This window comes from Cyprinus carpio, chromosome A12, assembly GCF_018340385.1.
Source record: "Cyprinus carpio isolate SPL01 chromosome A12, ASM1834038v1, whole genome shotgun sequence".
Classification (NCBI taxonomy): domain Eukaryota; kingdom Metazoa; phylum Chordata; class Actinopteri; order Cypriniformes; family Cyprinidae; genus Cyprinus; species Cyprinus carpio.
The window spans coordinates 16,267,166-16,281,162 of record NC_056583.1 but is presented as its reverse complement, the minus strand read 5'-3'; the positions used below and the strand labels follow the sequence as shown (position 1 = coordinate 16,281,162).

General features: G+C 36.8%; 1 protein-coding gene across 1 annotated transcript in view; it reads left to right on the top strand.

Annotated features, from left to right (window-relative positions):
* The window catches only part of LOC109067921 (attractin-like protein 1), a 93,639-nt gene that overhangs the window by 23,034 nt on the left and 56,608 nt on the right, over positions 1 to 13,997 (top strand). The window contains 7 exon segments of the mRNA XM_042767823.1: positions 340 to 470; positions 472 to 551; positions 671 to 859; positions 3,074 to 3,292; positions 3,963 to 4,100; positions 6,124 to 6,217; positions 13,549 to 13,601. Coding sequence (XP_042623757.1) covers positions 340 to 470; positions 472 to 551; positions 671 to 859; positions 3,074 to 3,292; positions 3,963 to 4,100; positions 6,124 to 6,217; positions 13,549 to 13,601 — 904 coding nt within the window.

Here is a 13,997-nt window from a genome sequence, read left to right as displayed (position 1 = left end):
GAAATCATTCTAATATTCGGATTTGGTGCTCAAGAAACATTTCTTAGTATTGGTGAAAACAATTGTGCTGCTTAATTTTTTGCAGAAACCGTGATGTTTGTTTTTCAGAATTCATTAAATAGAATGGTCAAAAGAAATCATTTTTGACATTACAAATGTCTTACTGTCACTTTTGATCAATTTTTAAAGCATCCTTGCAGAATAAGAATATTAAATCCTTAAAACAAATTGAGTGGCTATGTATACTTAGATTCTAATAATCATGATTGACTCACCCTCTTTCCAAAATGTGTTTAGTCCCTACTTTTGTTCCTGTGACTCATTGCGCTTGTCCTGCAGAAACTGTCCCCCTGGGTTGGCCTGAGGAAGATCAACGTGTCATACTGGGGCTGGGAGGACATGTCTTCATTCACTAACACCTCTCTGCAGTGGCTACCCGGTGAGCCCAATGATTCAGGCTTCTGTGCTTACCGAGAGAGCTCAGGTCTCTGGCCTCAGGGCGAATCCCTGCACCGCCAACACAGATGGTCTCATCTGTGAGAAACCAGTTGGTGAGTCTCTGATTCATTCTTCTATTCCCCTTTATTCTTAGTGAATGCCTGGAAATAAGCCAATAAGATACATAACCATTCCCTTTTCAGTAACTTCATACATATTTGCTCCCTTGCAGTGAGCCCGAACCAGAACGCCCGTCCGTGTAAGACGCCCTGCTCCCTGCGCACCACTTGTGAGAACTGCACCAGCCAGGCCATGGAGTGCATGTGGTGTGGAAGCACCAAACGCTGTGTGGACTCTAATGCCTACGTCATCTCCTTTCCCTACGGCCAGTGTCTGGAGTGGCAGACGGGAGACTGCGTGTGTGAGTGTCCTCATTTACATATAGGGGCCATCACTGCTTGCAAGCTACCCCAGAGAGAATCTGTGGTCTTTTTTTCCATTTTTAGCACTGCTTTTGAGGGGGAAAAAGGAAGTGAATGTGTAACACAGTAAAATGTGTTAAATAGAGCTGAGAGTACTGCACTGTTGTTGGTAGCATTATCATATTATAAGAAATATTTAGTAAATTAACTTATTGAAGTGATGGAGAATGTGTAGAACTTTTTTAACTTTGTACCATTCAGAAGCTTGAGGTCTGTAGGTTTTTTTTTTTTTTTTGAAAGAAATAATACATTTACCAAGCAAGGACAGTAAAGACATTTAAAATGTTACAAAAGATTTCTGTTTCAAATAAAAGCCATTCTTTTGACCTTTTCTATTCATTAAAGGATTTAATGAACATACTAGGCACCAAAACTGTTTTCAAGAATAAAACATGTTTCTTGAGCACCAAATCAGCAAAATAAAATGGTTTCTGAAGGGTCATCACGTGAATAAATGTAATTTAAAATATATTAAAATAGAAAACTTCTTTTAAATTGTAATAATATTTCACAATTTTGCTGATTTTTAAGCAAATTGATGCAGCCCTGGTGATCACAAGAGACTTCTTTCAAAAACATTTCTTTCAAAAGTCTTACAGATCCCAAACATTATTTATATGTAGAATTTTAATAAGTATTCATTGTTATTTTTCTTTATAGGAATACTTTTGAACTTTTGAAATTTTTTTTCATTGAAATGAAACCTTGAATTACAAGAGCTGTTTGCTGAAGAAACCCCTTAGCCTCGTTTCTTGGAAGGGTTTCAGCATGAGGATACCCTTTTCAGTGATGAGAAAGTTGCTCTGTGGAGCCTTTCAGAGAAATATACAACCAATCAGTGCATGTCAGCGGCCTGGGTGGTGTGGGTTCTTCATCTCTATCAGATCTGTTGTTTCATTCCATTAGCTGAACTGCTTGGCCTCTGATCCGTCTGTAATGTGCAATTAGTGTTCCAATTTGTCTGCCTAAGCATTCGCTCTTCCCTCTTGGCTGTTCAAGCATGGGCTCTTATGGCACAAGTCAGAACGCTAAGTGATAAAAACATCATTTGGCATAAACGTTCCTCAGGGAATATTAAAAAAGAGGCCTTGACATCCCTCAAATACCTTAATGTTCCTGATTTTTCACTTTGCTTGATGTGTAGTTCACATTTGCATTCAGTGTGTTTGAAATGCAACTTGTTTGCTGAAAATATATTTGTTACACAGCTGTGTGCATATCCTGCATTATGCCATCTTTGTCCTCCAGACTAAAGGCTTCAAGTGCTTATAATGTCTTAGTACAGACAGTGATGTAAGCGTACAGAGGACACACTGACACTCTCTTACTGTAGTCTGTTTTTTTGACAGGCCTAGACTTACTGATAGAACTTCCATTATGCTCTGTCTGATGGAAATGAATTAAAAGCTCAGACTTTTTTTTTTGTTTCTTCGTAACAATATTGATCAATGAATCGTACACAGTAAGACCAGTAAGGTGGGCACATGGGGTCAGTTTTGATTTCATGTGATTTTAAAACCAGTGATATCTGCTTGCTGAAGTGCCAGTGACGTCTATTGATTTGCAGGGTGTCAATCAATTTATGTCTGTGAACACGTGGGCCTTCACTATTTTGAATCAGAAGAAATATATTTTTATTCCCAGAGTTGTCTCATCCGTTTTCCATGCCTAAGCCGTCTAGACATCTCCTCACCCCTAAACGAAATATTTTAATTGCATGCCGAATCAAATAATATAGTGCTGTTGAGAATCTGTCAGCTCCTGCAGCTGAGAATCTGTGAACTCCTGCCAGCATAATGACTAACATTGTGCTTTTTCACTGTTATTGCTGCCGTCATGTTGACCCTAAACACACTTTGTCTGTAAAGCTTATTGTTGTGAGGACTGAGATCCTAAGAGATGTGATTTGGTTGCCGGGGAGGTGGATCAAACCGAAAGAGGCTGACGCATATGGCTATGATGTGCTTTTATGGGAGAGTGGACTTTCTGGTAGTATTTGAGAGCATATTACTTAGACAGTGGAGTGATATGTCCCATGAGAGTTTGAAAATATAATTTTAAGCGTGTCTATGTGGTTTCTCATTGTTTATTTGTCAGAATATGTTGGCTTTTTTCTCTTCTGCCTCTCATCTCTTTCTTTTCTGTCATTGCAGCTCAGAACTGCTCTGGTTTGCGTACATGTGGTCTGTGTCTGGAGCAGCCTGACTGCGGCTGGTGTGGGGACCCCAGTAACACCGGCCGAGGGCAGTGCATGGAGGGTTCATATCGTGGACCAATGAAGAGCAACTCCAGACACAGTCAAGACATGGTGCTGGAGACGGGGCTCTGCCCAAAAGAACGGGGCTTTGAGTGGGCCTTCATCCAGTGCCCTGGTGAGAACCACCCACGTTCAGACAACCACATGCACACTTGACCTTTAAAGAGCAAATTTGTTACACCGGGGTTTTTTTAAACTGTGGGCCGGGGACCCCCTGGGGTGATCTGAAAAAAAAAAAAAAAAATGTATTTTTAGGGCTTTCATAGTTAACATATATATATATTTACATATATATTTAAGAAATTAAAGAACTATGTTTAGTGTGACAGTAAATGATAAGTGATAAATTTACTGTTTTAAGACTGATCAGAAGTAGTGAAAATAATTGTGATAATTTTATTGACAGCTGTAGTTTTTAACAGTAATAAAAAAAACAACAACATTTTTTTAAAAGAAATTATTACTTTTATACAGTAAGGATGATTCAAATTGATCCAAAGTAACTGTTATATTTTGTTGTCTTTACTGTATCACTCTTAATTTTTTTCCACAATATAGATGGGATTTTAAATATAAAAATTTATAGCTGCTTTCATGTTTTAGGAAAGGGATCCCTCACTAGGGGATCTTTGTATTTGAGGGTTTTTGGCATCAAAAGTTTGAATATCCTTTAGTTTTCAATTCTTTAGTTTATATAACACCTGTGGGTCATCTCTGACATCAAAGTTTGTAAAAAAAAAAAAAGAATACAAATTCCAAACTGACAACCAACTTTTATTTCCCAGCATGCCAGTGCAATGGCCACAGCACGTGTGTGAATGGCAGCGTGTGCGAGCAGTGTCGTAACCTCACCACTGGCCTTCACTGTGAAACATGCTTGCCCGGGTACCATGGAGACCCAACCAATGGAGGAAAGTGCCAAGGTGAGAATATTTGCGCCTGATACTAACGGGGCATTTTGATAAACCGTTTGGCTTAGTAATGGAGAAAAGAGCATACTGGGAAATGAGTGTTGAGGTCATAGAGGTGGTTGCACTGCCAGAGGCAAGGGGTAAGATCCCACATATACATGCACTCACATTTTATCTCTTTTACCCTGGAGATGTCGGTTTACAGCACTAGCCTATGATTCCAGGTGAAACAGAATATGTTGTCATAGACCATTATGTTCACAGATATGGGACCCCCACTAGGAGTTTAAAACTAAAAAGCTAGTGATCACAAAACATGTGTTAAACATTATAAAAGTGCAGTCCTAAGAGGTATTATGTTTTATTTACAGCATATTTTTATATGTAAATGGATTTGTTGTTTTCCTCAGTGTTTTTAAGAAATTTTGCCCAAGGCCACTTTTGCTTTAATACTTGATGGCACATCAGTTCTGAAATAGCTCCCTGCAAACATTAGACACTATCATATTTCCCATATTCTTGAGAAATATGATATTCATATTCCTTCTTAAAAGCAGACCAGCTCACAAAAGACGTTCATATGCACATCAGGAATAGACCTTTGATATATGACCTACATGATGCTGGGATTTAGAGACAGCATAGAATTGGTCTCTATACATGGTGTCATGCATGTTTAGCACAGCGGACAAAAGCCTGTCAGAGCCCAATGATCTGCAGTCATGTTAGTGCAGCGTGAAGAGCGTGTGTAGAATTAAAGCTTATTTTAGAAATAATTATAGTCCACTGCTCAAAAAAAGGAAAATGGATTTCAGTACAGATAAAAGACTGTGGTGCTAAAAGGTAATGTTTTTGCCCATAGCAAAAATCTTCTGAACGCAATTTAACCTGTTTTGCAGAGTTTCAGAACTGATGATATTGAAGTGAGTCATATAATAAGAAATTAAATTTTCCTTATGCTTTGAAATAAAAGTTAATTGAAACTCATATTTCAAAACTTTCTCCCAAGTCCAAAAAGACCATTTTCATCCAGATTCTACAAATACACTAACACAACAACTCCCACATAAATGCCAGTAATGCCAGTGTGGACATAAGACAGTATTATTCACAAATTCAGGATCAGCATGGGAAATGTTTATAAAAGTGTCTTTTAAATGTTTTGTAAAATGTTTTAATGCTATTGAAAGAAGTAATTTAAAGACTTCTTTCAAAAATATTAAAACATCCCACTGACCCCAAACTTTTGAACGGTAGTCTGTTACATAAAACAAATGCAAAAATATATATTTCATATAATATAAACAATATATATGCAAGTCAATTTATAAAAATTTTTATTTAAATGTGTAAATCTGTTATTTAAATAAATCTATTTCAAACTTTGTTTTAAATTTTGCAGTGTGTAGTACTAAATTCAGATCCTGCTCTGCCAGGATTATTTAATAGTTTTATTTTTGAGTGCACATAGAATTAAGTGAATTTACCATTATGTTTGTTCATTGACCTCTGTGGTTAAGGTTTGTAATTTATTATTTTGATTTCCATCATTGATGTTGCCTAGGGACAGTAACGTGATGTTCTCATTTCATCTAATGCAGCAAAACACACTTCTCTGTGAACAAAATCTGAGAATAGAAAGGGACCACCTATGAGCTGATCTCACTGATTTTGTCAGCCTGTTTGACCTGAAGTATAGATCCAACAGATGTACTGAAACTGAAGAGACTGAATTGAATATGAATTTTTGAGTCAATTAAGTTGTTTGTATTTGTGTTTATTTGTAGATAAAAAGAGCTCATTCCTTATTGAAATCAACCCTTTTTCTTTAAATTGCAGTATGTGCAGTTTTCCTTAATTAAATAATATTTAAGCTGCTGTGTTAGTAGATCAGTCTTGTACTTCTCTGTTTTTCTGTTCTCACACAATGTTTTTTCTGTCTTTCCTTCCCCCTTGTGTTAATTTCTGTCTCTCTCTCTATATATTTCTCATCCCCCCATTTTTGTCCGGTCCCCCCCCACTTTTTCTTTTTCAGCCTGTAAATGTAATGGCCATGCCAACGTGTGCCAGGTGCTGACGGGCAAATGCTTTTGCACCACCAAGGGTATCAAAGGTGACCAATGCCAGCTGTAAGTAGCTCTACTGCATACAAACATTTACTTATCCTAATAAGTACAAACCAAGACTTTTATTTTAAATCTTTATTGCATACAAACATTTACTTAATTTTAAAATATATATATATATATATATATATATATATATATATATATATATATATATATATATATATTTTTTTTTAATAGAATAAATACTCATTTAATAAATACATTAATATACTTATTCAATAAATAATATTATGTATTTTAATTGCAGTTTATTTATTTATTTTAACCCCAGTTGACATTGTCCCTGAATCTTTCCAAAGTATAGTTAATACCTACACACCCTTTTAATCATTAAAGGGTTAGTTCACCCAAAATTTTTTATTAGATTGTGTTTTTATTTTAAAACATTATATATATATGAAAATTAGCCTGTGTTTTACCCCTAAGGCATCCTAGGTGTATAAAATTGTCCTGGCCTCTCCAAGCCTTTCACTGGGGGTAAGAGGGTGTTGGTTGTCAACAGTTCAGAAGACGTGAAATAAAGTGCGTGCATCTGTAATAGTCCCTTACACGGCTCCGGGGGGTGAATAAAGGCCTCCTATAGCGAAACCATGCATTTTTGTAAGATAAATATCCATATTTCAAGCTTCTACTGACTGTGGTATGCGGAAACCTTTCCGGCGGACCACTATTTAGGTTTAACTTTAACGTTAGCTAGTTTTAGCCAGTGATACCTTGCTAAAGCACAAGATGACATTAACATTCTGCTTGAGCAGATGAAAATTGTAACTTAATGAGAGCATGACAACCAGAAAACAAACGTTTTTGTCTTCATTGGGATTGGGGGTAAATGCTTTGGGACATATTGCTCCTTTTGTTTGGGTTTAGAAAACAGAATCAAATTAATTCCATTGCCTATCCTCTCAGGATACCTGGAATCACTGTTACAAGTACCACAGGTACATCTTTTTTTTTAATTTTTGAAGCATAAACCCCATATAAACGATGCAAGCTTTGGATCTTCCAATGTTTCTCTATGGCACTGAAACCTACAGATGTCTGAGTTCTGCTCCCCGTGCAACTGATACTTGATTGCCATTGGCTCATCTGCGTTCGAGGGGTGGGGCTTACCGATAGGTCATTTGGTCTCATTTCCATTTCATTATGCCTGTAATGCCTGATAGTGAGCCAGTGCTGCTTTGTGTACAAAAGTGGCACCTAGTGGCAAAGAATGAATTTGCATTTTCATTTAGACCAATGCAAAAGGACCAACAAGTGGGCGGGCAATATGCTAATGTTTCATGTTGACGTCAACATGAAATGGCTTGGGATTCGTTTTAAAAATAACTTGTTTCAGTGAGTTGACTTTTTCTTTTGAGAGACAATAACTTTATACAAAGTTCATTTTCAGTTTTAAAACTTTGCAGATTTTTTCATTCACTTGTGTTACAAACTGAATGAAAGTTAATTTTCAGAAATCCATAATGGAGCACTTTAACTCTCCTGCATTCCATTTAGCTTGACTCTGTGTCCTCACACTTTTGGCTAAAGCTGACCTGCAGACGCAGCATATTTTGTCTGCGAGTGTGCACTAATGGAGGTGGAAGTGATGTGTGGGAATGTGCTGGTGTGTGTTTGTGACTATTAGAGAGACCATTCCTCTTTGAGAATAATGAAACTCAAGCGTTTCACTCACTGCATTGTTATATGTGCATGCAAAAATTTTAAAGAGTGGGTTGACCAGTCATGCTTATTTAGGAGACGTGGGTGCGAACTGAATTTCCCACTCAGATACTTCAGTCACAGAAACAGAAGCTGGTGAAGCTTGAAATCTGGGCTGCTATGTTGCATTCAGAGCTACAGCAGAGGATGGTAGTTCTTTTGTTGTGCTCTTAAAAGAGCAAATGTTTTTGTTATAGGCTGACGTGTGACTCTGGGATATGAAGAGGTGTGCAGCTCGTGGAAGGTCTTACTTGATCATTTAACAGTGTTTCATGACAGGAAACTGTGTCCTTTGTCCCTGCAGGTCTCTTTTCACATTGTATTTTTTGGCAACACAGTGCATTTTCATTATAAACCAAGCGACAGCTGTACACTGTAGTAAGGAGAAGGCATCATAGAAAGCATTGTGCACATATTTTTTTTTACTTTGCTTCACTGGTTCCATTGTTAATACCATAACTGACTGATGTTCGGTTCCATTCAGTTTCCATCAATTTTTCTTTTTTCTTCCGTGCAAAAATGCTCAGGCAATATATTGTGCACTGCAAAATCATATGCAATATGCCCAGTATTGTTCAATTCCCAAACGACTGATTCTTTTGAACTGGTTATTTTTTTAGTGAATTAAAAGCGTAGTGTGACAAGTGTAGTCCAATTCCTGAACTAGTGACTCTAATGAATTGGCTCTATTTTGAGAATCATAAACATAGAGTGTGACTAGTGTAATCCAATTCCTGAAAAAGCAGCTCTTATGAGTTGGTTCTTTTTAGTAAATGAAAAACATAGTGTGTGACCAGTGTAGTTTAATTTCCAAACAAGTGACAAGTGATGATTTCACTCTCACACACACTTTTGTTATTATTTCATTGTGTGAGTGTGCGTGCTGGAAGATGCTTGTTTTTAATTTTGTGTAACCCAATCAGGCCAAGCCAGGTCCATTGATGATGTATTCAAGTGTGTCTTCAACACAAGGACAAATGAGTGCACAGGCAGAAGTTGAGATGGCCGTTACCGCTTCCTGTTTATTCCTCTCCTTCCCACTCTGTTCTCTCTCTCCTTCATTACTCAGAGCGTACATAACGAGGTGCGTAATGAAGCACCAGGACCATTTTTGTCATGCACAAATACTATCACACTCAAAATGGTTGATTAAAGACCTGATATGCTGCAGTGATTGCTCGCCGACCCCCTTTTAGTGCCCTGACATTGTGAAAGAGCAATTCACAGTTTCCTTTTACAGTCATGAGCGGGACTTCAGAGCATAGAGAACACGTCACTCTCCTTTGCAATCAGACGGCAGCTCAGCAAGAGATATTTGAATAGATACACATGATTAAAGAAAGAAAATTGATACAATTTAAAGCAAAAGCATACTTGATTACTGTAGAGTCCATCATCATCATGATGGAGTGTCATGGAGTGTGTTGTGTGTTGCGGCAATACAGGTGTGACCCAAATGGGGATCAAATTATGGCACTACAGAGAGAGAATGCATTAAAGCATGCACACCATGTCTGTGCACTCTCACTGGAGATTAAATTAAGATACTGAGAGTAAGAGTGCATTATGTTTCACCGCCCTCAAGGAGTACATTGTGTGTATGTTGGCATGAAGGTTGGAAACCTCTCCTTCTGATTTGCAGTGTATGGGTGAGAGAGAATAGTCTTTTCTGAAATGTCATCCAGATTAAAGGCTAGGGGACTGATATGTAGAGGTTTTAAAATGTCTGTGGTGCAGTTTGTCCCGTGTCTTCTGTACCGTGGTAAAAGTGTACTCTACCTTGTCCTCTCATATTTATCACCAACTCTCAGAAAAAAGAAAATATGAATGCTTCGGCTCCTTATGATAAAGGTGGATCCCTGCAAGCTAAGGGCAAATATATTTACAGTACGAGATGTAGGTCTGTGTATATTTGACTGTGAGAATAGTGTACTTTAGAAGGTGTACTTAAAAGGTAAAGTTTTTTTTCTTTTCATTGTTTTGTCATCACATGGCTGGGTGTCGATCCAGATTACCCAATTTAATTTGTTTCACCAATCAAAATTGCTCCCAAATAAAAAAAAAAAAAACCTGCTAAATAAGTGGGTCATAAGTATGGAAGCCCATTTCAGCCATGTAAAAAAAAAAAAATTTATTAAATTTGTTAAATAATTATATATTATGAAAAAGTAAGTCAAAATTTTGGTCATACTTTTGAAATTAATAGTAAATTTTGTTATATAATTATGGATTTTTATATTTAAATAAAAAAAGATTAAAAGTTATGAAAAAAATTAAAATGATGACAAATAATTATTATTATGAGATAAAAATTTGCAGTTATGGGATGCTAAATCATAATTATAAGGGAAAAAGTCATTAACAACTTTGTCATAATTATGGCTTTTAATGTGGTAACTATGACACTTTTTTAATGTGCTTAAATTTGACTTTTTATCATCATGATTTACCAAAGCACTTGTTAAAAAGCACAAAACTCTTACCAGAACGGGCTAAGAGTTACAGGATTTATTTGTGAATCAGATTGTTTGTTTTTGCATGTAACTTGTGAGGAAAATAGAAAACTTTTTTTTATGATTTTGTGCATATTTTATTGCATCACATACAACACAAACACTAAAGCCACATTTGGCTGGACTGCACAATTGTAATTCATTTGCATACTTACATAAAGTATTTTTCTGGCTGTAATGCATATGAACTAGGAGCACTGTGTTAGATTAGTAAAGTAACTAGACCAGAGCCTGGCATTCTGCATTAACTAAAACAGTTTCATTTACTTGTTAAAAGCAGCTTTAATGATTTATCGCATTTGCACTTCAGATACGTTTGCAGGACAATGGTGTGAATTGAAAGTGAATTCCATCTGTAGAAACTAAGTGGCGAAATTGTTGTGGGGAGAGGGAGTGAGCGAGCTGTGCTCTCAAATGAATGCAGACTCTAATTGGACCGTCAGTTCCTGGCTCAGAAGAGCAACAGGATGTGTAATCTGCTTAGGCTGGTGGAGAGCTGAGCCGACAGTGTTGGGTTAATTGTTTAGCGTGTTTGAGACTGAGGTAGAGGAAGCTTTGGGCTGTCTCCTGGCACTCTCTAATGAAGCTGAGGAAATAAAGGACCCTGACAACAGAGTGGAATTACATAATCTGCCTTAGTATGGAAAGGGACAAAGATACCGAAGGTGCCACACAAATTCAAGACACACAACAATGCTCTGCGTGCACAGCACGCACATAGAGAGCTGCATCTGACAAAGTGTGACCCCCAAATGGAGCTCTCCTTCACGCAGACTTGTGCTTGAATGAGCAAATACACCTTGCCGATTTGAACATTCAAAAGATTTTGAAGCATTCAAGCACAAGAAGACATGAATAACAACTCCAATTAGTATGTTCTGTGCATGCAGGCATAGAGCCTTGTATCAGGCGACATGCAAGCCCTGATTTAAAAATTGATTTAAAAGACTTAAAATGAATTTTAAACAGTTAAGAATAGAAAATGATTATACATAAAATATAATGCAATCAATTCAGACATTGCACAGTACTCATTCAATAAATGCACAGCTAAACAGATGAGTTTTGAGTCTGCATCTGATCTCTTCTGGAAGCTAAGTTCTAACTGCGGGTGGCATAATAATTAAAAGCAGACTCCCCTTGTTTTGTGTGAAGCCTTGGTATTTCTAACTGACTCGATCCTAATGATCTGAGTGGTCTGTTAGGTTTATATTCAGTGAACATATCTGCTATGTATTTCGGTCCTAGGCCATTGAGTGATTTATAAATGAGTAAAAGTACTTTTAAATCAATCCTAAATGTAACTGGAAGCCAGTGTAAGGACCTGAGGACTAGTGTGATGTCCTCAGATTTTCTGATTATAGTCAGAATTCTGGCAGCAGTGTTCTGGATGAGCTGCAGCAGTCTAATGGTCTTCTTGGGAAGGCCGGTGAGGAGACCATTACAATAGTCCACCCTGCTGGTGATTAAGGCATGATCAAGTTTCTTCAAAGTCTTGACTGTTCTTGCAATGTTTTTCAGATGATAGTATGCTGATTTACTTACTGCTTTGATATGACTACTGAAACTAAGGTCTGTCTCCAGAATCACACCAAGATTCCTGACTTGATTTTTAGTTGTTAGACCCCTAGAGTCAAGGTATGCATTCACCTTGAGAACTTCATCTTTTTTCCAAACGCAGTTACTTTAGTTTTGTCCTTGTTTAACTGAAGAAAGTTCTGGCTCATCCAACTGTTGATTTCATCAGTGTGTTGGCAGAGGGAGTCAATGGGGCTGTAGTCATTTGGCGATAACAACAGACAAATACATACAAATAATACATTGAGTATCCTCAAAAACAGTTGGTTATGTCTTAAGTGAACTTAAACAGCTGAGAAAGAAATTGGATGTATATCATATTGGATTCATGCATTGTCATTTAAAGTGATCTCGCCTCATTTACCAGCTGCTGTCGGTGTCCTTAATGTTAATTAAGTATTAATGTATATTTAATTTATACACTGAAGAATATGCAATGTTAATTTGCACTTGATTATTAATTTCTGTAATCTGTACCTGAACACATACAAACCTAAAGCACTGTTTAATTTATCTTTGTTCTATTTATTTGTGCTGTTGCTTGTAATTTGTTCATTTGTTCTTTTTTACTAACTGTTCGTGTGTCTTTAATCATGTTTGATTTGTTAGGCTAGTAGTTTTTGCTGTGGTACTGGAATAAAGAATTATAAAAATTTAACTGGTATCAAAAATGCTGGTATCATATTAGCTCATTTATTAAAATACAAGATAACAGGTGTCAAAAGTAATTAAATCTATTTTCATTTTTGTGGCAGGACCAGTGAAAATGTTGGCAGAGCAAGTAAATGTTTGAACCACTAGCCAGACAGGGGCCAGTAAACAAAAAAAAATCCTTGGCGCTGAGCCCTGGTAGTGTAGGGACTTGGTTCAATGCCTCGGTTATTGATTGTTTTCTGAGATGTGGGCATTACAGATAAATGTGAGTTTGAATGATTGGAGAAGTCCTGCATACGTCCCCAGAGAGATGTCTGGTAATGACATTTTGATTAAGGTCAAAAATGTTCTTAAAAAATTAAACTTGCATGGATAAATTGTTCACATTAAGACTTATAAATATAAATAGGGTATGGATGGGTTACATTTTATTTAATTCCAAATTAAACATCATCAAAATATTAAACAGAGTTATTCAGCATATGCAAAAAAACAAAAACATATTTACAAAATTAGCTGTGTGGTTGGTTGTCTAGTTGGTCAATAGGAAATAGTTAATATGCATGTGCACATGGACATGCGATAAACCCCCCCACAGATGTACACATAAAAACTACTAAAATTACATCTGCTAAAAATATTAAACCCTAAAAAAAACCCTAGCAAATTAAACCTAGCAAAACATCTTGATCCTTATTTTTTTTTTGTATTTTTTTTTTGTATTTCTTTTTCAATTAACAACCTTTTTGTTTTCTTGATTCACAGTCTATTTATTTTTCATGTTTAATAATTATTATGACAATTGCATGTTCAGATTCATGCGTCAGATGTTGCAGTGTCTCATTACTGATGTACTTCATCTAAATAGTTTTTTTCCCTCTGCAGTTGTGACTCAGAAAACCGTTACCTTGGCAACCCCCTCCGAGGAACCTGTTACTGTGAGTATGCTCTATTTGAGTAATCCTGTTGTACCTTGAAAATTCATCTGACTCTGCAGACACTTTCAGACTCAGAGGCTGTCTGCCATTTAATGAAATTAGACTCAGGGTGCTTAAGATGCTGGGAAACCTGGACGAAAATTGCCAGTGGCTGATGCACAATCACACAACAAGATAAAAGTGGTGGGTGAGACATTCTGATTTGGCAGAAATCAAAAACTAGAGGTATAGATCTCTTGAACATCTCAGAAGATCTGCAGCAAACCATGTGGAAGTCTTATTGTGTGTGCAGGGCTCAAATACACCGCACTAGGGGGCAGTCTTGTATATCAGAAAGCGTGTTCTCTGGGTATACATCTGTGTTCCTCACTTTCACCTTTTTTGTTTATTTATTTA